Genomic DNA, 24,358 nt, shown 5'->3' on the forward strand with positions numbered 1-24,358 from the left:
TTGTAGGTATAGTGTTTACCTTCCCTCAGTGGTTGCTCAGCTGATCTGAATCACCTGCAGCTGGTTGAACAATCAGGCCAGCTACTTAAGGTTGGAGCAGACATTCGTTGCCAGATCTTTGCGTCAGGTGGGTACATAACTCTTTCTGTTTGATTCTCTGTTTCGCATTGGCTTGAATAACCCGTGTCTCTGTGCAGACCTTTCCATGTTTGCCTGAGGCCTGTGAGCTTTATACTTCAGAGTGTGTGTGTGTGCCTTGGAAACCCACAATACCTTCGCTGCCACTTAGGGACCTTAAAATGCCTCACTGATTGCATTATTTTTTTCCTCAAACAAACCTGTAAATAAACCTTTTGAATTCTTTCCAGTGCTCAGCATGTGGGTTTCTGTTGGTCTCCATGACTCCAGGTTGTGAAATAGATAGTTTGGCTCGTATCCTTATTTTACCAGTGACCACATTTCTTTCATTTGTTGAGACAGAGGTGAATGTGCACAGTAGAATTCTTTGAAATAACGCAGTCCATATAAGTAGATATAGGTTTCAGTCAAGCAGCCACAGTTCAGAATATTTCCCTTCAGAAGGCAGGAGGATAGAGTTACTGTGGGACGTAAAGAGACCAAAATTAAATAAACCTGTTGAACCGCCAGTCTTGTGCGGTTGTAATCAGGCCCCCCTTTCAGTTTTTGGGCTGGTTCTTTGGTTGCTGCCCAGCAGTGACTAACCTGATGGTTCTGGTTACGACAGTGCTGCACCTGTTATCAGTGAGTGTTCAAGATGTGCTCGAGGGTCCCTGTCCCTGAACAAAGGCGACAGGCTGGCTTATCAACCTTGTACCATGAGAACCTCTGGGAAGAAGTCAAACTTCCTGGATGAGGAATTTAATCCTCTGGGGGTTACACGAGCAGATATCTTGCCAGGTGACATTTCACTTCATTGCCTGCTCCCACTTTCTCAGAATAAGTGCACATCCTCAAGAACTAGTTTACGTCTTTCCTCCTTGTTGACCAGGACTGAAGGAATGCTCCCAATCCCAGCACTGCCTCTTCTTCCTTCCATTCCTCCCAGTCTTGCTGTCCAAGCAAGACTGAGGAAATGGAACTATAGTCATGGGCACCTCACATACAAGCAAGGGCCAGATAATTATTGAGAGAATCTGCTGCTAAACCCATGGCTTGAACCGCCCAGGGAGACCAGACCTGTCTATCACCTTCATCCACCTCTTGAGTTTGATGCTGGTTGCCGTGATTAAAATCTGTCCATAAAGCTGCATTTGAAGACCTTACTGAAGCTCGTTGTTGTTGTTTTTAAACAGATGTACTCTGTTTTCCTAGTTTGAAGTGGAATCGGTCTGTGACCCTCTGTTTCTTCAGAACCAATAACTGGTGGGTTTGAAGTGCCCAGGACACGAGCCTCTAACTCTGGAGTAGCCACCCGGTCCCTGGCATGGCTCTGATGGGTGGTTTCCTTATTCCCAACTCGCTGAAAATGCAGAAGATAACAGATGAAAAAATCATAACTGAAACTTGTACTGGAGAAAGAACTCTTGGAAACAGGAGTACTGAAGGGTAAGGTAACCAATGTTGGAGTAATGGAATACATGTAACGGCGTTGCGTATTTAAAATATAAAATATGAGTAACTGTATTTCGTTACAGTTACTGTTTAAAAAGGTGTTATTCAGAATATAGTTACTTTCTTGCAATAAATTGATTACACGGCGGTCTTTTCCTGTTTCATATGTCAGGCTATGCCCTATTTTTGGTAATTCCACGCATCGCCGGAAACCCAAACAAAACACGCAATAAGAGGCTCTAATGCCTGGGTCTCAATCTTGTGGCCCATGTCACCTCTATTTGTGGCCTAATGACGTGAAGAAATAAGACTCAACTGTACACTGTGTTCGTGTTTTCCTCCGAAACAATAACTTCCGTTGGAGCAGCCTTTCAACGCCTCTCTCTGTCTCTTGCTAGCAAAGTTGACCCAGACAACAAAGTAAAGCTAGTTTTCGGCTACGAGCCCGACACGGAACCCAACGTATTATCGTATTGAAGAAACAGGGAAAGCTAAAAGTAACCTTCCCAACACTGAAGGTAACTAATGTTCTGTCAGTTGACAAAGGGAAACTGAGACAATGTATATGCCAGAGGAGAAGTGGAGACACATGGGGGGGGGGATGCAAAGCAGTACTGAATCAAACTAATGAGGTACGGGAAGCAAAACTGAACATAATGCACACAAGAGGAGATGCCACCAAAATAAGACAGGAAGCAGACAGACAGACACAAAGACAGACACAAACTGTCAAGGTCCACTAGCTTTCCCTGAGTGCTACCAGGATCTCTCACTTGCTCGCTCTGTGTTCATGTCATGGGTGGCACTAATTCCGAGTCTATGCGCCACACACCTGAGGATTGTCACCCACCTGTGTCTGATGAGCTATTGATTACAAATTACAAACTAGGAGAAGAGCTCAACACCTTCTTTGCTTGGTTTGGGTCCAAGAGTCTGTGGTCAAACCTGCGTGCATCAATCGTCAGGGATCCTCACCAGGCTGTTCAACCTCTGCCTGACTAATGCCATCGTTCCCACCTGTCTGAAGGTCTCCACCATCATTCCCATCCCCCAAAAGACTGGTATAGACAGCCTCAATGACTATAGACCCATAGGCCTCACGTCTGTAATCCTGAAGTGTTTTAAACAGATGGTATCACAACACATCAGAGACTGCTTACATCCCTCTCTCGACCCCTACCATTTTGCTTACAGAGCAAACCTGTCGACAGAGGATACTGTCACCCTTCACAAAGTGTTGAACCAAATGGAGAACAGGAAGAGCTATGTGAGGATGTTCTTCGTGGACTACAGCTCAGCATTCAACACCACAATCCACATGCCCTTGTCACCTGCTCCTGGATCATAGATTTCCTCACCAACCAGCTTTAATCAGTCAGACTCGGCCCCCACCTCTCCCATCCACTGTCACTCAGCACTGGATACCCGCAGGGCTGCGTTCCAACCAATGTCATCATCAAGTATGCCGATGACACCAGCGTGGTTGAGCTTATCTCTGATGGAAATGAGACAGCGTACAGGGTGGACGTATAGAATTTGACCCTCTGGTGCTCAGAAAACAACCTGAAACTGAATGTCCTTAAAACAAAAGAACGTACCATGGACTTCAGAGGGGAATAGACAGATCCACTCGCCTCTCATTATAAAGAACAGGTGGAGTCTGTCTCCACCTTCAGGTTTAATAAAATAACCTGGACTAGAAGCTGGTGCTGCCCTTCTGGCACTCCTTAGTGGAGAGCGTGCTCTGCTACTGCTTGGGTGTTTGGTACGTAGGGGCCACAACTGAGAACAGTAAAAGGGCAATTAACACTGCTCAAAAAATAATTGGCTGCCCTCTGCCACCCCTGAAGGCCATCATCAGATCCTCCTGATCTGGTGATCCCCAGGGCCAAAAGAGGTGATCCCTAAGTCCTATTGTACCACCTGTTTGACCTACTGCTCTCTGGTCCATCAGGTCCCACACCTCCAGACTCACACTTCTTCACCTCGGCTGTTACCAAACACTATTTTGCCAGATCCCACCCCTGCCCACCCACCAATCTGAGCCATTGTCTGAGTAACCCTCATCACTCAGGCTACTCACACATAGCCTCTATACTCAGACCAAGTCTATCGCACTACTTTTAAGAACTTTGCAATGTGACCTCTGTGTTTACTTTGCTCCTGTTTTGTATAAAGTCCTCTAGTTGTGTATATATTCCTCTCAAATTCAAATTAGAGAAGCAAGTGTCCACAGTGGTTAAAACCAGTCTTTATCAGTTACGTCAGATATTCAAAGCGATGTTCCTCTGAAAGACCTTGAAAGACTTATTCATGCATTTATCACCACTAGACTGGACTAGTGCAACTCTCTCTACTTGGGCCTCCAACACTCTTCTCTCCATCGTTTGCAGTTAGTTCAAAATGCTGCTGCACGCCTTTTAACTGGTACTAGAATGTATGATCACATCACTCCAGTTTTAGCTAACTTGCATTGGCTCCCTGTCAAATATCGCATTGATTTTAAAATTCTCTTGCTTACTTTTAAATTTTTAAACAACTTGGCGCCTAGCTATCTAACTGAACTCCTCCTACTTGTACAACCCCAAAAGAACACTAAGATCTTCTAGTCAGATGCTCTTAGTTCAACCAAGGTCTCGGCTGAAGTCCAAAGGTGATTGTGCCTTTGCAACTGCAGCACCTAGGCTCTGGAATAACTTTCCTGTTGATATTCGTACTTTCGAGTCTATTCAGTCTTTAAAATCACGTCTTGAAACTCACTTTTTTACTTTGGCTTTTGAATCAAACTAGTTTGACTATCATCCAGCTTGCTTTTTGTCACCTGTGTTGTTTGTTGCTCTGTTTTGTTTGTTAAATCTTTGTTTTTAACTTTTCATTCTCTTTTTGGCTGGTTGTGAAGCACTTTGGTCACTGTTGTTTTTAAAATGTGCTCTAGTTTGTTATTTTTTTGTTTGTTTTGTTTGTTATTTATTCCTGCTGTTTTTCTATTTATATTTTATTCTACAAAAGTTGGTGTGGAGCACCCATAATTTTGCATGTACAATGACAATAAAGGGCTATTCTACTAAACATCCTAAATATATTTAAACACATGTTGAAAACTCAAAAAACACAGAACTCTGGGTACTGTAACAGACCCAGGAAAAGGACAGTCTGTTGCACTTAATATGATGTACTTCTATCGCTTATTGTACAAAAACAAAACTGTTCAACTTACAGTATTTTATCTTATTTGTTGAATTTTTGATGGAAAGGCTTTCAACTTTTCAGAAGTCAAAATTTTGCTGTTATTCATTTCATATGTTGCTAGTTCATGAATAGCATCATGTCTCCCTTATCTCAGTATAGTGAACAGAGGCATGTATGCCTTGAAAATCCTTTCTGTTGTGTGATTCTTTGCTAGTATCATTGCAGATCCTCAGACGGTAAATGAATGGTTAAATATGAGATTACACATCTGATGCAAAAACGGAGCAGATCTGGAGCCAGGCGGCGGAGCCAACAGTGGTGGCACAGCAGGTCCAGAGGCCAAATATGTGTAAAGCGGCGGCGGTACCGGCTCACCAGAGCCTCCAGCAAAAACAGGCAAAGGCTGAGTCCCTCTCCTGAGTCCCCAGCGGATGAGGGAGAGGACTGGGGCAGCTCGCTCAAGCTCTCAACCAATGACGAAGGAGGCTGGATCAGGTCGCCCAAGCTCCCAGGAGAAACGGGCTGTGCTGGATGAGCGTCCTCCAGGTGTCCACAGTCAGCTGATGCCACAAGCTTGGCCTCTGGGGAAGGCCCGGGGAGAAACCCAGACACACAGAGAGGGACACAGAGGACAAAGACACAGAGGGACCTAATAACCAAGGAGCTAAACAGGACAACCTAGGCAATAAAGAATAAACTCAAGACTAACAAAATGACTTTAGACATAAACCATAATACAAAAATTACATCAACATACATGAAAACTCAAAACCCTGGGTCAAACGATCCAGCACCACAACACTTGCAGACCTATTTTTTGCAGGCCGAACTCTCTAAGTAGCTGCATTTGCAAGCAAAGTCTTAAGATTTTCAATCAAACAAACAAACAAGAAAAAAAATAAACCTACAAACAATTCAAATAATTTTTTAAACCCATATAGTTAATTTGCCAATTGTTTGTGGTAATTAACCACGTAGGGTCTTTACAGATAACTGAAAGAATGGATGAGTGCAGAGTTAAAGATGTTTAAGAAATCATGAGATGAAACAGGACTGCAGGCCTCGTTTTACATTTTGGTATGTGCACATCAGTGAACAAACAAACATTTACATATATATCAAACACATTTTTGGTTTGTTATAAAAGTGGCAAATAGTGGTTTGTGTAGGAGCACACCACCCAATTAAACAGGAGAGAAAAGATATTTTAGAGGTGCCAAGCAGTGCTCTAAAAATAAACAGGAAATATAAGAATAACACTGAACTAAAAGGATGTCTATTTTTCACACATATGACTTCTACGCTGTGGAACTTTCTGCCCACTCTTGCAGATCTATTTTTATATGAGTTACAGTGTAGACACTGCGAACTTCCAGGGCAATCATTTTGGTGACTGTTCTTTCTTTTGGCCCAGTGTATTAGGGTAATGACTTTCATGACTTTGTAGGTTTGTTTATATAAACAACTATGACATGACACAATTAAATGACTACTCATGCCAATGGCCTTCTGTTTTTGCACCCGAGATATTCTGGGGGCTGAACAGAAGCGAGATGCAGCACAAGTAGTGGTAAGCACAAATAGAAGTGGTATGAGGAAGAGTGCAAAAACCCCCCCCAAACCCCCCCAAAACTCCAGACATACTGGGAGGAGGACCGCCAACTGTTTCTCCTTAAAGTCTTAATAACACACACTGGAGTTACTGCTGGCCAGAGATCGGTGGTTCTGAATGCTAAAAGTGATACTGCACTGTGTCAATGAGATCAGCCAAATTTCAGCAATAGGGCAATTGTATAAACAGGTCTGTGCAACTGACAACAGGTGACAGGGAATGCTACTCCTGTGTAACGAACCACACTGCCTTCTGCCATCTGCAGCAAGTAGCTGGTATAGATTGTGGAGTATCTGCTATATTTGGTTTCATAAGGTAAATATATTTACTTACCAAGCAGAAGAACAACACCTAAAATTCCAATTAGTATCTTTCATCAGAGACTTTCAGATTATAACTTTTGAATCAAAAGATGAACTGATATAAAATGTTAGAAGCCGGAAACACAGTCACACTGACACTCAAGACACGTGACACAGCTCTCTAGACACCAGCAGGTTAATAATAACAGCAAATGCCAAATTGCAGCATGTTGACTTTTGTCTTGGGTATAATAATAGACCTCTGTCTCTCTGCTGAAATAACTTCTGAACCTGATTATTAGGTTTAAATTTGGTCTGCATTTATCCAAAGTTATGCCTATGACATAGGTCAAGAAAAAAATCATAATTTTCTTTTTCCAAGGAGACAATCACGTTTAGATTTGTGACAATAAGTATAGTTCAAAAACATCACTTGTGTTTTGGTGAACTATGGTGGATGTATAGATGCTCATGCTCATGGGACCTACTATTTAAAACAAATTTCCTCAGGTCAGCAGTTTAGATGATGATCTGTGTTTAAATGTACACCCTGTAGGTGGTCAAAATGTACAGCTTTAATATCTGTAGAAAATTCAATTCAGTTTTATTTATGTATCATAACATTTGCCTCAAGGCGCTTTATATAGTAAGGTAAAGACCCTACAATAATACAAATCAAATGCATCAGTAGCAAAAAGTATGATTTTGGGAATTTAGTTCTATTTGTCAGAGTCTATATCAATAGATATAAACAAAGATGAAAAACAAAATAAAATAAGACACTGAAATTAAAAGATTATGCTGGATTGTATCGGAGCTCTCTAGAATGAAAAAAACAAATTAAAATTTTCCTGAAGTGTTAATTGTCTTTAAAGTTTGTTGAAACCTGAATAGGCGCAGTGTAAGGGAAATGTCAGTATGCAAACCCTATTACCTACTAACCGGGCAGGACTAATAGGGCTTATCTGGAATCCAACACTGAATTGACATCAGTTTTTCACATGTATGACTCATATTCTGTGTAAGTGCATATTTCAAACTAACCACAATCATTTTCTAACTAACAGGTTTTTCCTTCTCTAAATTTTATTAAGAATAGTTCTTGATGATGCTGCAGTTATGAGGTGTTGGTAATACAGTCTCAAAATTCTCAGTGTAGTTCACGATCCAGTCATGCCTGATCCAGTCATGAGTTTATTAGCTTTAATATTTTAAAGATGTTAGATCATGTTTGAAGTCTTAATCAGAGACGGGCAGTAACGTGTTACAAGTAACGCGATGCTGTAATCCAATTACTTTTTTCGAGTAACGAGTAATTTAAGGGATTACTATTGCAAAAAAGTAATTAATTACTTACTTTAATTAGGTTACTTTTCCGTAAGCACACTGCGTTACTGGGTTATTAAACCATTGTGATTTTGTTTGTGAGAGTGCCTCTCGACATTGATGTAAGAACGTGCAACGTCCGTGGCAGCAACAGCCGTGTGTAGATCAAAAATGGATAATACGGAGTGGGGGAGAGAGTACGACCATGCAGCATTTACAGCGTGGATGTACATTACTTTAAGTTTTATTCTATAAAAAGTGACAAAAACATTATTGTCCTCTGTACTCTGCGTGGGATGAAAATTTCTTTCTACAGCGAAAAATTAAACTTCAAATCTGAGCAAGCACCTTGCAAGCCACCACGGGAATGTGAAATTCACAGAGAAACCCCCTGAAGAGCGAGTGTAAACACAAAACATTTTTTTATTTTATATGCTGGAATATGCAGAAAATAGGTTTAAATGTTAAACAACTTCTTCAAGTCAAAGACAGTTGCATATAATTTAATTTTTGCTTCATGCAATGTGCGTAAAATTAAAAGATTAAAACTAATAAAAGGTTTTTTTAAAAAGAGACTTTTTCATCTGATTCAGTTATATATGATGGATAATGCATAAAAAATAGAATTGGGCTGAAAGGTCTATTGCTTTATTATGTATTTAGGTTGTGTATCATGTTTTTGAAAAGCAACTAAGTAAATAGGTAACTAATTACTTTTGAAAATAAGTAATAAGTAAAGTAACAGGATTACTTTTTTGGAGAAGTAATCAGTAATTAGTAACTAATTACTGGTCTCAACTATTACATATCAGACATCATGTCTTTGATTTACTATCAAAAACACAGAAACAAAAGCTGATTATGTTAGGCATGAAAGATGGAAAGTCATTTTTACTCTTAGCTAGAGTCAGCGACCTGTCTTTATAATTGTGAAAGAAGAGGCCACAACTTCCATTTCATCCATCCATCCCATCCATTTTCTTCCACTTATCCGGGGCTGGTCGAGGGGGCAGCAGCCCAAGCAGAGAAGCACAGACCTCCCTCTCCCCAGCCACCTCCACCAGCTTGTTTGGGGGAACACCAAGGCATTCCTAGGCCAGGCGAGAGATATAATCTCTCCAGCGTTTCCTGGGTCTGCCCCGGGGCCTCCTCCCGGTGGGACATGGCTGGAATACCTCATCTAGGAGGCGCCCAGGAGTCATCCTTGTCAGATGCCCGAACCACCTCAACTGGCTCCTTTCGATGTGGAGGAGCAGCGGCTCTACTTTGAGCCCCTCCAGAATTGCCAAACTTCTCACCCTATCTCTAAGGGAGAGGCCAGCCACCCTTCGGAGGAAGCCCATTTCTGCCGCTTGTATCCGCGATCTCGTTCTTTCGGTAACTACCCACAGCTCGTGACCATAGGTGAGGGTAGGGATGATTGACCAGCAAATTGAGAGCTTTGCTTTTTCACGCAGCTCTCTCTTCACCACAACAGACCGGTACAGCGTCCACATCACTGCGGCTGCAGCATCAATCCATCTGCCGCTCCCTTCTCCCATCACTCATGAACAAGACCCCAAGATACTTAAACTCCTCCACTTGGGGCAGGAACTCTTCCCTGACCTGGAGTGGGCACTCCACCCTTTTCTGGCTGAGGACCATGGCCTCAGATTTGGAGGTGCTGATTCTCATTCCCACCGCTTCACACTCGGCTGCGAACCGTTCCAAGGCAAGCTGGAGGCCATCACCCAATGAAGCCAACAGAACCACATCATCTGCAAAAAGCAGAGATGAGATCCTGAGACAACCGAAGTGAAAGCCTTCCGCCAGTGGCAGAAATTCTGTCTATAAAAAGACAGAAATTATGTCTATAAAAATTATGAACAGAATGCCTTTTCCAAGTCCACAAAACACATGTAGACTGGTTGGGCAAACTCCCATGCACTCTGGAGTATCTTTGAGAGGATGAAGAGCTGATCCAGTGTTCCACAGCCAGGACGAAAACAGCTTAGTTCCTCCTGTATACGAGGTTGGACTAACGGACGGACTCTCCTCTCCAGCACCTTGGCATAGACTTTCCCAGGGAGGCTGAGGAGTGTGATTACCCTGTAGTTGGAACACACCCTCCGGTCACCTTTCTTAAAGATGGGAACCACCACCCTGGTCTGCCCCTGATCTCCATGCAACATTGTAGAGGCGTGTCAACCAAGACAGCCCTACAACATCCAGAGCCTTCAGGAACTTGGGGTGGCCCTTGTCCATCCCAGGGGGCTCTGCCATCAAGGAGTTGTTTGACTGCCTCCGCGACCTCGCCCACAGAGATGGCGGGTCATCCCCTTCGTCCCCAGACTCTGCTTCCTCCATGGAAGATGTGACAGTGGGATTAAGGAGGTCCTCGAAGTATTCCTTCCACCGCCCGACGATTTTCTCAGTCGAAGTCAGCAGCACGCCACCTGCACTATACACAGTGTATGAGGCAGAGTACAAAGAAAAACTCCAGACGTAGTGGGAGGAGGATCTCCAACTGCTTCTCTGAAAAATGTTCATAACATGCATTGGAGTTATTACTGGCCAGAGATGGGTGATGCTGGATGATGAAAGTGATACTGCAGTGTGCTATCAAGATCAGCTAAATAATAGCACTGATAACAATTGCATGCACAGGTTTCTGCAGTAGATGATAGGTGATAGGAAATGCTACTCCTATGTAGCGGATCACACTGACTGCCATCAGCAACAAGGAGCTGGTGTAGATTGTGGAGAAAAATGTGAAGGAGGTGATGGAGCACATGAAGTTGGGCAGATCCCATTTCATACCAGATGCTGCTTCGTGCATCTTGAGAGGCAGGATGATCAAAAACAGCAGGTCAGAGACAGTCAGGTTGAGCAGCAGGAAGTCTGTTGGAAGTGGCTTGGAGCGAATCTTGGTACTAAATGCATAGAGAGCCAAGAGATTACAGGGGAAGCTGATCAGGAATGAAATGATGTAAACTGAAAGAATCACTCCACTGTTCACGGTAGATTCCATTATGGACCTAAACCAAAAGAAAAAAAGAAAAAAGAAAAAGAAAAAAGAACAGATACCAATCACAGTTTATAAAAAATATACTCCATAATACTAAAATATTTAGCTTTTTTTCTGACAATTTAAAAACAGAGTAAAAGACAGCTGCCTGTTCAAACGTTCACTGACCAATCACATTATATTGAACAGTTTTATTTCCAACCTGTGTATGTAAATAATTAAATGCAAAAATAAAAAAAAGTAAAATAACCACCTTAAACATTGCTCCATTGATACTTTGGATATTTACATTTTATATTGTGATAAAATGTCTTTTATTCACTTTGATCACTGATCAGTGCCAAACAAATGAGGCAGTCGACTTTCTGCATCAGCTGTAGAATTTCACCAACTGTAGAATCTTCTGTATTTGGTGTGATAAGGTAAATGTATTTACTCACCAAGCAGAAGAAAGTTTCCAGACTTAACAACTAAAATTCCATTCTGCAACGTTCATCAAAGACTTGTGATTGTAACTTGTGAGTTCAAAGATGAACTGATATAAAATGTTAGAAGCCAGAAACCTTCACACTGAAGTCACATGTGACACACCTCTTTGTTCATCCCATAATAAGCAACAACTAACACCAGTGGTTAATATTAACTACGATGCAAAATTGCATTATTTTAACGTTTATCTTAGATGGGTTAATAAAGGACCTCTTCCTATGTTTTACTCTGCTGTATTTATTTATGAAGTTATAATTAGAATAAAAAATGATATAGTTACACCTATATATAAATAATCCTTATATATATTTTTTTTATTTTCCCAAGTAGACAATGAATTCATAGTCTTTTAAGATATTTGAAATATTGGAATATATATTCCAGCAGCACAGGGGAAAATAACATGTAGGCTTTAACCTCTATAGTTCTGTTTTCTGTTGCTTAGGAACAGTTTGTCAATGATTTCCTTTCTTCGAAATTGACATCTCTTGCAACAGGAATTAAATATGGTATCAAGTATTTTAAAAATATCACTGGTCCTTTTGCAATCCATGCTAAATTTTTTAAAAATGTATCAGTGCTCATGCTCAAGTAGAATAACTTCAGCAATATATGTAACTGAAATGGGGACAACTGTGTGGAATCTACAATGTAAAAGGGTGGCCATAGCGCAGAAGGTAAAGCATGTCATCTATTAATTGCAAAGTTGGTGGTTTTTTCCCCGGTATCTCTAGTCTGCATGACAAATATCCCTGGGCTAGACTCAAACTCCAAGTTGCTCTTTTTGGCATCCACTGGAGTCTGAATGTGAGTGTGGATGGGGGAATGTTGTATAAAGCGCTTTAAGTTCTCAGGTAGAGTAGAAAAGCGATATAAAAGAACCAGTCCATTTACCACTCAAAACAAATGTCCTCATGTCAGTAGTTTAAACAATGTTGCAATGCACACCCTGTAGAGGGTAAAAATCCACTGCATCAGCAAAAGAAAAAAAAAAGATACAGTATACAGTATACAAGCGAGGGCCAGATAATTCCTGGGAATCTGCTGCTAAACCCATAGCTTGAACTGCCCAGGGAGACCAGACCTGTCTACCATCTTCATCCACCCCTTGAGTTTGATGCTGGTTGCCGTGATAAATGGCAACCTATGTCCTTTAAGCTGCATTTGAAGACCTTACCAAAGCACTTTATTTTTTTTTTCTAAAACAGATGGAATCTGATGTTTTCCTAGCTTGAAGTGGAATTGGTCTGTGACCCTCTGTTTCTTCAGGACCAATTGAAGTGCCCTGGACATAAGCCTTTCTAACTCTGGAGGAGCCACCTGGTCCCTGGCACGGCTCTGATGGGTGGTTGCCTTATTCCCAACTCGCTGAAAATACAGGAGAGAACAGATGGAAAAATCATAACTGAAACCTATACTGGAGAAAGAACTCTTGGAAACAGGACTACTGAAGGGAAATGTGACTAACGTTCTGTCAATTGACAAAGGGAGACTGAGACAATTAAGATGCCAGAGGAGAAGTGGAGACAGATGGGAAAAAATGCACAGCAGAGCTGAATCAATCTAATGAGGCAAGGGAAGCAAAACTGAACATAATGGACACAAGACAAAATACCACCAAAATAAAACAGGAAGCATGAACATTGAGAGAGAGAGAGAGAGAGAGAGAGAGAGAGAGAGAGAGAAACTGTCATGGTCCCCCAGCCTTCCCCAAGTGCTCCCAGGGTTTCTCTCACTTGCTCATCCTGTGTTGATGTCATGGGTGGCACTAATTCCGAGTCTATGCGCCACACACCTGAGGATTGTCACCCACCTGCGTCTGATGAGCTATTGATTACAAATTACAAACTAGGAGAAGAGCTCAACACCTTCTTTGCTTGGTTTGGGTCCAAGAGTCTGTGGTCAAACCTGCGTGCATCAATCGTCAGGGATCCTCACCAGGCTGTTCAACCTCTGCCTGACTAATGCCATCGTTCCCACCTGTCTGAAGGTCTCCACCATCATTCCCATCCCCCAAAAGACTGGTATAGACAGCCTCAGTGACTACAGACCCATAGGCCTCACGTCTGTAATCCTGAAGTGTTTTAAACAGATGGTATCACAACACATCAGAGACTGCTTACATCCCTCTCTCGACCCCTACCATTTTGCTTACAGAGCAAACCTGTCGACAGAGGATACTGTCACCCTTCACAAAGTGTTGAACCAAATGGAGAACAGGAAGAGCTATGTGAGGATGTTCTTCATGGACTACAGCTCAGCATTCAACACCACAATCCACATGCCCTTGCCACCTGCTCCTGGATCATAGATTTCCTCACCAACCAACTTTATTCAGTCAGACTCGGCCCCCACCTCTCCCATCCACTGTCACTCAGCACTGGGTACCCGCAGGGCTGCGTTCTCAGCCCCCTACTGTACACCCTGTATACCAATCCAACCAACCAATGTCATCATCAAGTATGCTGATGATACCAGCGTGGTTGAGCTTATCTCTGATGGAAATGAGACAGCGTACAGGGTGGAGGTATAGAATTTGACCCTCTGGTGCTCAGAAAACAACCTGAAACTGAATGTCCTTAAAACAAAAGAACGTACCATAGACTTCAGGGGGGAATAGACAGATCCACTCCTCTCTCATTATAAAGAACAGGTGGAGTCTGTCTCCACCTTCAGGTTTCTGGGCACCCACATCTCTGTTAATATCACCTGAACCCACAACATGCCCTGGTAAAGAAAGCCCAGCAGCGGCTGCAATTCCTCCATGTCCTGTAGAAAAATAACCTGGACTAGAAGCTGGTGCTGGCCTTCTGGCACTCCTTAGTGGAGAGCCTGCTCTGCTACTGCTTGGGTGTTTGGTACGTAGGGGCCACAACTGAGAACAGTAAAAGAGCAATTAACACTGCTCAAAAAATAATTGGCTGCCCTCTGCCACCCCTGGAGGCCATCATCAGATCCTCCTGATCTTCTTAATGTGGTGATCCCCCAGGGCCAACACAGGTCCCGTTGTACCACCTGTTTGACCTACTGCTCTCTGGTCCATCAGGTCCCACACCTCCAGACTCACACTTCTTCACCTCGGCTGTTACCAAACACTATTTTGCCAGATCCCACGCAAGCCCACCCACCAATCTGAGCCATTGTCTGAGTAACCCTCACATCACTCAGGCTACTCACACATAGCCTCTATACTCAGACCAAGTCTATCGCACTACTTTTAAGAACTTTGCAACATGACCTATTTTTACTTTGCTCCTGTTTTGTATAAAGTCCTCTAGTTGTGTATATATTCCTCTCAAATTCAAATTAGAGAAGCAAGTGTCCACAGTGGTTAAAACCAGTCTTTATCGGTTACGTCAGATATTCAAAGCGATGTTCCTCTGATAGACCTTAAAAGACTTATTCATGCATTTATCACCACTAGACTGGACTAGTGCAACTCTCTCTACTTGGGCCTCCAACACTCTTCTCTCCATTGTTTGCAGTTAGTTCAAAATGCTGCTGCACGCCTTTTAACTGGTACTAGAATGTATGATCACATCACTCCAGTTTTAGCTAACTTGCATTGGCTCCCTGTCAAATATCGCATTGATTTTAAAATTCTCTTGCTTACTTTTAAAATTTTAAACAACTTGGCGCCTAGCTATCTAACTGAACTCCTCCTACTTGTACAACCCCAAAAGAACACTAAGATCTTCTAGTCAGATGCTCTTAGTTCAACCAAGGTCTCGGCTGAAGTCCAAAGGTGATTGTGCCTTTGCAACTGCAGCACCTAGGCTCTGGAATAACTTTCCTGTTGATATTCGTACTTTCGAGTCTATTCAGTCTTTAAAATCACGTCTTGAAACTCACTTTTTTACTTTGGCTTTTGAATCAAACTAGTTTGACTATCATCCAGCTTGCTTTTTGTCACCTGCGTTGTTTGTTGCTCTGTTTTGTTTGTTAAATCTTTGTTTTTAACTTTTCATTCTCTTTTTGGCTGGTTGTGAAGCACTTTGGTCACTGTTGTTTTTAAAATGTGCTCTAGAAATACATTTTGATTTGATTTTGATTATATATATTATATTTTATTATTATATTATATATTTTTTGTTTATTTATTTCTGTTATCTTTCTATTTATATTTTATTCTACAGCAGTTGGTGTGGAGGACCCATAATTTTGCTGTACATGTACAATGACACAGATCTCGAAAACTCAAATAACACAGAACTCTGGGTACTGTAACAGACCCAGGAAAAGGAGAGTCTGTTGCACTTAATATGATGTACTTCTATCATTTATTGTACAAAAGGAAAACTGTTCAACTTACAGTGTTTTATCTTATTTGTTGAAATTTTGATGCAAAAGCTTTAAACTTTTCGGAACTTGAAATCTTGCTGTTATTCATCTCATGTGTTGCTAGTTCATGAACAACATGTCTCCCTTATCAGTATAGTGAACAGAGGCAAGCATGCCTTTAAAATCCAGTCTGTTGTGTGATTCTTTGCTAGTATCATTGCAGATACTATCCTTTACTCACTTTTTTGCTTTTGGTTCTAGCAGTCATTTGTTGCTGTGTCCATGTTCTTTGTTTTCAAGTAAGTCATGGATAAAGAAATCAAGTTAATAATTTATTCAGTTAATTTGCAAATGATGCAAAGTTCACAAGTTCTAGAGAACTGTAGTTACACCTTGTAACATTTGAGTGAATTGATCATTACTTGCAGTAACAATGAGGTGGTGGCTCATGGCCTTCTGTGCAGGTTTATATAAACGAGTGCTTTCAAGTTATGTAACATGAATGTATTATGTAGAGTCATTGTTAACAATTCTGCAGTAATAAGTCCAGTCTTAATATTTGCACACAGGAAAAACACCTCTTCAAACATTTGATACTTCAAAAATCATGTTTGGCGATAAAAAAAAACACATTTTCTATTTCTAAACCCTTGTGTTGGCGGCATACAGAATAAGTATAGAAGTGTAACATAGCTCAGAAAGTAATGAGGCTGCAAAGGAAATCAGTCTATACCACTAATGTTACACATAGATGTGTGTAAGATTTTCTTTTCATTTAATAACAGCTTGCAATAAACTTGCTCTGAGCAGAGGACTTGGATGCATTAAGCTAAAGTTAAAGGTGTCAGACAGTAAATGAATGGTTAAATATGACATTACACATCTGATGCAAAAAAAAAGTTCAGTGGGCCGACCCGGAGGCTGATGGTTCAGGAGACCAAAACAGAGTTCAGGGGGCCGACCGGAGCAGATCTGGAGGTAGGCCGCGGAGCCAACAGGGCAGGTCAGGAGGCCAAACATGTGTAAAGCGGCGGCGGTACCGGCTCACTTGAGCTTCCAGTGGAGATGAGGAGGTGCCGGCAGAGCAGTCCTGAGCCTCTGGTGAACACAAGGGGGTCCTAAACCGGCTCACCAGAGCCTTGAGCGGACACGAGGGATTGCTGGACCGGCTCACCAGAGCCTCCAGCGGAAACAGGCAAATCAAGGTGAGTCCCTCTCCTGAGTCCCCAGTGGATGCGGGAGAGGACTGGGGCAGCTCGCTCAAGCTCTCAGCCAATGACGGAAGAGACTGGATCAGGTCGCCCTAGCTCCCAGGAGAAACGGGCTGTGCTGGTTGAACCTCCTCCAGGTGTCCACAGTCAGCTGATGCCACAAGCTTGGCCTCTGGGGAAGGCCCGGCGAGAAACCCAGAGACACAGAGAGGGACACAGAGGACAAAGACACAGAGGGACCTAATAACCAAGGAGCTAAACAGGACAACCTAGGCAATAAAGAATAAACTCAAGACTAACAAAATGACTTTAGACATAAACCATAATACAAAAATGACATCAACATACATGAAAACTCAAAACCCTGGGTCAAACGATCCAGCACTACGACACTTGCAGACCTATTTTTCGCAGGCCGAACTCTTTAAGTAGCTGCATTTGCAAGCAAAGTCTTAAAAGTTTCAATCAAACAAATGCAACAAACAAACAAGAAAAAAACAAACCTACAAACAACTCAAATAATTTTTTAAACCCATATATTTAATTTGCCAATTAATTCTTGTCATCTGCCAAAAACCATTACCTCAAATTTAATGTGTGTACAAAGAAGTGGTTGTTTGTGGTAATTAACCACGTAGGTCTTTACAGATAACTGAAAGAATGGATGAGTGCAGAGTTAAAGATGTTTAAGAAATCATGAGATGAAACAGGACTGCAGGCCTCGTTTTACATTTTGGTATGTGCACATCAGTGAACAAACAAACATTTACATATATATCAAACACATTTTTGGTTTGTTATAAAATTGGCAAATAGTGGTTTGTGTAGGAGCACACAATCCAATTAAACCGGAGAGAAAAGATATTTTAGAGGTGCCAAGCAGTGCTCTAAAAATAAACAGGAAATATAAGACTAACACTGAACTAGAAAGATGTCTATTTCTCACCCATATGACTTCTACTCTGTGAAACTTTCTGCCCACCCTTGCAGATTTATTTTTATACCAGTTATAGCATGGACACTTTGAACTTCCCAGACAATCATTTTGGGGACTGTTCTTTCTTTCGGCACAATGTATCAGGCTAATGACTTTCATGACTTTGTAGGTGTGTTTATATAAACGCACACTATGACATACTACTCCAAATGAATGAAAGTTTGCGTATTAGAAATTAATTTGGGATCTATTAATATTTTAAGAAAATTTAGGAATATTGTTGCACACTTGGGTTAAAAGGTATTGAAATAAGTGTGGCTTTGTGAGTTTGCCTTTAGTGTGTCTGCAAATATATAGACATAGTACATCATTACACATTTGTACAGTCTCACACAGCTCTTGTGAGGCCCACTGCATTATGGTGAGTGGCCGGCCTTGTTTACTCCCGCTAGCGTTACTCATTTTAGGAGATACTCCCTCTTGTGGTGTAATGCAGGAATGACTGCCCATCCAGCACTATGTCTCATTAAAGACTGGGGCACACATTATTTTACAACAACCAAAGAAAATAACATAACATTTAAACAATGAGAACATTTTAACCAAATATAATATTGTAAAATAAAGATTATGGGGGTGTCTTGTTTCGTCAATAATGTCTTTCTTGCCCTTACAATACTTACTGTTTTTGTTTTTGGTCTTTATCTTTTGATTTATTTGAGCTTTATTTGAACTATACTCATTGTCACAAATCTTGTCTGCTTGGGGTCTGCTTTTTCTTGACCTATGTCATAGGCATAACTTTGGATAAATGCAGACCAAATTTAAACCTAATAATCGGGTTCAGAAGTTATTTCAGCAGAGAGACAGAGGTCTATTATTATACCCAAGACAAAAGTCAACATGCTGCAGTGTGACTGTGTTTCCAGCAGGGCTGGACTGGGACAAAAAATCGGCCCGGGCATTTTGACTAGAGACCGGCCCACCAGGTATTATAGGAAAAGTCATAAAGCCTTTGAATGAAAACAAACACTGTTGTTACAGTGATGTACACTCTCTTGTTAGTATTTATGTATGATTTCTACACATTTTAGATCTGATGCCCACTTTGGTTGTAAGATTCAAATAATTATTTATTAAAAACTAGACATTTTAAATGAGAATAATAAAGAAAAGTATTTCTTTGTGCCCCCCTTTCCCTGTTTGTCTCTCAGGAACAGTTCATAACTTCCCTTCATCTCATTCATGTCACCTAAAAGGTAAACCTGTTTCTCCATCACCTGTTCAGCTCTGATGATTCAGTACGGACATCTCCTGGTTTCATCTTCATGTTTCCCTCTCACCAGGATATCCAAACCAATATCATGACCTACAGCTTTTACGGCTGTGGCTCCAGCAAACATCGGCTGATACTAGAAAGTAATATTAAATAAATTCTAACAACAGCTTATCAAGCTTAAACGTGCTGCTGTTGTTTAAAGCAACATCTGCTGGTTTCCTTTTCCTTTTTCAAAGTGGGCCTGATCACTGATCAGTTTCATGATTAAAGCAGCAACAGGAGAGGGAGGGGGAGAGAATGAGAGGAGATGACGCAGCTGCAGCGTAAACACACAGAATAACTCCAGCTTTGTTTTTTTCATCCTAGCTGAAGTACAGTTCCTTTTCCCCTTCATACCATTTTCTTCTGTTTGTCAGAGATAAGACTGCTTTCAGAGCCGTTGCCCAAGCAAGGGGAGGGTGCATCCGACCTCCTCGGCTGTAATTGATCCAGTTCAGAGTCGATCATGACCAACTGGCCAATCCACCACCATCATTGTGAATTCCGTTACAAAAATCAAACAAACAAACAAACAAAAAAAAATCAGCCCATAAAAACGAAAATTCACCATCGGCCCACTGGGCAAATGCCTGGTATGTCCGACGGCCGGTCCAGCTATTTGGAACCGGGCGACCTCCACCCGCCTCATTACTGCTAAACAGGTGAAAATAGATTTAAGAGCGACAGGACTTAGTGCTGCTGAATCTTTGATTTTATTTAATTTTTGCTGTGTTTTACTTGCATCTATTTTATATGCTGGAATATGCAGAAAATACGTTTAAATGTTAAACAATTTATTCAAGTCAAATACAGTTGCATACAATTTAATTTTTGCTTAATGCAATGTGCATAAAATTAAAAGATTAAAACTAATAAAACAATTTTTAAAAAGAGAATTCCTATTAGTTTCAATTTTATATGATGGATTATGCATAAAAAACAGAACTGGGCTGAAAGGTCTATTGCTTTATTACGTATTCAAGTTGTGTATCAAGTTTCTGAAAAGTAAATAAGTAACTAATTACTTTTGAAAACAAGTAAGGTAACATGATTACTTTTTGGATAAGTAATCAGTAATTAGTAACGAATTCCTTTTTTCAAGTAATTTGACCAACACTGGTCTTAATTATTACATATGTGATGTCACGTCTTACTATCAAATATACAGAAACAAAAGCTAATTATGTAAGGCATGAAAGATTGAAAGTCATGTTTACTCTTAGCTAAAGTCAGTGAGGTGTCTTTTTAATCCAGGAATAAGAGGCCACAACTTCCAATTTATTTTTATTAAATTGAGTTTTATTTATGTATTAATTAATAAAGCACCGTATTGTCTGAATAGCGTACATATTGTTTAGGAGAATACTGCAGCAACTTCCTGTCCCTTTAAGGGAGGTATAAATAGCTGCATCTGTGTGATGATGTTGTGGCGGTGAGCGAAGTGATGCAGAGGGTATATCGGCACCTCAGACAATATTGCGTCATAAGCGCTGACAAGGTGGAGAAGAAGTCAAAATCTGAAGCCAAGACTGTTGAGTATTTTGAGGTTTTTTTGCGAAGTTGTCTCCTTCGAGTTTCTCAACAGTTGCAACAGCTCCCTCTGTTTGTTATGACACAACATTAATGTGTCAAATTAATACTAAGGGAACTTTTCTATCTGCACTCAAACAACAAAATATAAGATTTACAGGTGATAGTTTGTTTAAGCCAGCTATATAGCACTTACATTTCCGTTAATGATGAACTATTTTTTGGTTCTTCTATTCACCCATCCAGGCTGAAAATACATGTACTTTGTCTGTACCTGGCAGTAGTGTAAGGTGAGGGATTTCCTACACGTAGATGTCACTCAGCTGAACCTTTGGGAGAGACGTTTCTACTTTTAGTTAAAAGTTAAAAAAAAAGCTGCAGGAAAAAGTTATCTTCTGCCAAAAAAAATATTTATTATATTTGATTTGATATTATTATTTGTATTGAAAAGGTTGTAAAAGACTTAAAAGATTTAACAATATGCGCAAAGATATTAGACATAACAGACACATAGATGCACTGGCAACCAGACTGTCACTTGGATCCATACTGTAACACTCAGCTACAGTATGGATCACGAATCCCTAGAATTCATCGAAAATTCATCAACCAGCCATCAGCTGACCATTCATTAACCAGCACGTGTTTATTCACCAAAAATATTTATTAATCAAATAGATATAACATTATTTTTTTCACCCCCCCTCCCCCCAAAAAACATGTTGAAAGCACCACAGTGAGGTATCCTGATATCACACAGAATTGTCACAGGATATTAAACAGAAGCTGTCAAATCAGCTCTGTAGAATTGGCTATCATAATGACGAAGTTCATTTCAAGTTGTAGATTCAAGCTGCTCTTCATACTTTTGGCCACGAGATGACACCAAAAAGGACGGTGTTGAAAGCTTCAAGTAAGGTTCAAGGTTCGTTGTTTCCCTTATGTACACAAACCAGCAGTTGGAATTCTTGTGAGGAGCTCTCTCAGTCATAGTGTGTTAGAAAAAGACAAGATTAAACAAGACAATACAAAATACAATACTAATATAAACAATAAATTATACCCCCTTTACAAGAGGAGTGGCAGTATATAGAAAGAAGTCTGATTAATGCTAATGTTGGACCTAATACAGATACAGATTATGTTGTAAATAATGATCATGATGCTGGTGCAAATGATCCTGATGACGACCTTGATGAAAGAGTTATTGTTGTGAGCAGTGCTAGTGTCGATGAGGCACATGTTGTTGTGAGTAATGTTCAGCCTCATTTTGATGCAGATGTTGATTTTAATGATGCTGATCCTGACAATGATAAAGCTGAGTAAGAGTTCTCCAAAGTAATAACACTTCAATATCAGATGATGATCTAGAGGTCATTTGTCGCACTCATCTCTGAAGTCAAAAAATTATTCAAATTTAAGCCAGGTGCCTCAAAAGCTGCTCTGCTCTGTGCTTTCACCTCCTTTCTTTCTTTTCTTCTAAGCAACAGTAAAACACCACATATCAGAATATGCAAGCATCATGATTAAGGACAACCTCATTATAGATGCAATAAGCTCTTCCACAGAACACTACAACATCAGAAATTACAACACCAAAGTATCTGGAAACTGCAAAATTTCAACAGTGCAGTGATGATGGTGCTTGTCTGTCGCAATTATCCATCAGCAGAGAGAACAAAGAATATAAACTGTGTTTACAGACTAATGCAATCAGCAGCTTCTTAGACTGAAAAGAGTGAAGCCAAAGCAGAAAACAAGCCCCACAGTTTCTTACAGACACATAGGAAAATATTCTTTTATGTTGTTAAAAAATATATTTAACACATTCAACAAATAGAAATATTTAACATATTAAACAACCACAAAGTCCAAACTTTTAGCTTTAATTCAATGGAAGGTGAAGCTTCAGTGACAGTTTTAAGATTTCATCAAAAAACAAAGAAAGAAAGAACTCTACTAATTCTTAAAACCCACAAATGCCATTCACTAAAAACGAAGCTTATTATATTGCTCAAATAAAATCTAAACCTGATAACTAGGTTGCAGTGCCATTGCCTCAAATTTAATGTGTGTACAAAAAAGGGTGGTTTTTGGTCAACCGGGGCATCCCTTTTTATAGTTAACTCGAAGGATCGATGAGTTTAGAGTTAAAGAAGTTTAAGAAGGCTGCAGGGGTTGTTTTACATTTTACTTATGCAAATCAAAACAGAAGAGCAAGGATATGGTAAAGTATTCGTGTGTTAAAAATAAGTGGTTATGTGATGCGTACCTGGCATACCAAATACAGCATGATGAAAAATTTGCATTTTAGTCATAATTTACCTACTGATGGCTACTATAGGATGAGTAGAGAGGTTTGTCAAATGTGACTTGTGTGTCACATTTTATATCAGTTGACATTCGAACTCACAAGTTATAATATGAAAGTCTTTGATGAAAGATACAGATAGAATTTTTTTTTTTTGGTTGGTAAGTACACACATTTACCTTGTAAAACTAAATATAGCAGATCCTATTTACTATTGAAATTCTGTACCTGGTGCTGAGAGCTGCCTGCCTCATTTGTTTGGGACTGATCAACAGTCAAAGTCATAAAAGAACATTTTCCTAAAGAACTTTATTCACACCAATATAAAATGGAAATAGTAACACCAAATGAACTATATTGAATAAAGTATAGCTGAGGTATGTTCCATTGTGCTTATTTGACCATATGTGATATTACGTCTGTGATTTTACAGTCAAACAACAGTTATTAGTAGCACCTCCACTCTGGGCTCTGTTCCTGGAAATAATCCACTGAATGAGATAAAATAAATGGAATAAAACAAATGAATGAGAAAGGATGGACAGGATGAACAGCTCAGATGGTGAAACTGAGGAGCAGGATGTCTGTTGGCAGTGGCTTGGAGTGGATCTTGACACTAAATGCATAGAAGGCCAAGAGATTGTAATTATAATTGCAATTGAAATTATGTAGAACAATCCTTTAATTGTCCCACAAGGGGAAATTTGGTTGTAACAGCAGCAAAAAAAAAAAAAGTAAAATGAGAGAATGAACTCACTGCACACTATGGACACCATTATTAACCTAAACCAGTAGAAAGAATGGATGTTATTACAATTTATACAGTAACAGACCACAACCTTTGTTGGCCAATCACAATATACTGTGTTAAAGTCCAAGACACCAAACTATCACTGAAACACAGTTGCAACTTACAATGGATTTTATAATTACCTTTCAAATTTAATTGGCAGTTAGTGTTGGTTTGCTCCTGTTTGATCTCTGCAGGCTGTCTATGTAACTAATTAAATACATTTGATGGAACAAAAGGTCAAAAAAGCACAATGGAACATACCTCAGCTATACTCAATATATATATTGAGTATAGCTGTATAGCTGTATATTGAAGTATATTCAATATACTTCATTTGGTGTTACTATTTCCATTTTATATAGGTGTGAATAAAATTCTTTAGGAAAATGTTCTTTTATAACTTTGACTGCTGATCAGTGCCAAACAAATGAGGCAGTCAGCTCTTAGCACCAGCTAAGAATTTCAATAGTAAATAGGATC

The 24,358-nt window shown here is 40.2% G+C and overlaps 1 protein-coding gene and 1 long non-coding RNA gene across 2 annotated transcripts; one reads left to right on the forward strand and one right to left on the reverse strand.

The window, feature by feature from the left end:
- The first annotated feature begins 6 nt into the window (after window positions 1–6).
- On the forward strand, window positions 7–5,635 carry LOC112848117 (uncharacterized). Its single transcript, XR_003222060.1, has 3 exons — window positions 7–127; window positions 1,314–1,566; window positions 4,987–5,635. It is a non-coding gene; the product is annotated as an uncharacterized LOC112848117 (long non-coding RNA).
- A 4,829-nt stretch (window positions 5,636–10,464) lies between these two features.
- Window positions 10,465–11,027, reverse strand: LOC112848139 (free fatty acid receptor 2-like). Its single transcript, XM_025911218.1, has one exon. The coding sequence runs from the start codon at window positions 11,009–11,011 to the stop codon at window positions 10,613–10,615; it is 399 nt and encodes a 132-aa protein (XP_025767003.1). The 5' UTR covers window positions 11,012–11,027; the 3' UTR covers window positions 10,465–10,612.
- Between the last annotated feature and the right edge of the window lie 13,331 nt (window positions 11,028–24,358).

The sequence above is a fragment of the Oreochromis niloticus genome, linkage group LG11 (assembly GCF_001858045.2).
Source record: "Oreochromis niloticus isolate F11D_XX linkage group LG11, O_niloticus_UMD_NMBU, whole genome shotgun sequence".
Classification (NCBI taxonomy): domain Eukaryota; kingdom Metazoa; phylum Chordata; class Actinopteri; order Cichliformes; family Cichlidae; genus Oreochromis; species Oreochromis niloticus.

Coding starts and splice junctions, on each gene's coding strand:
- LOC112848139 (XM_025911218.1), bottom strand. CDS start 11,011: ATGGAATCTACCGTGAACAGTGGAGTGATTCTTTCAGTTTACATCATT.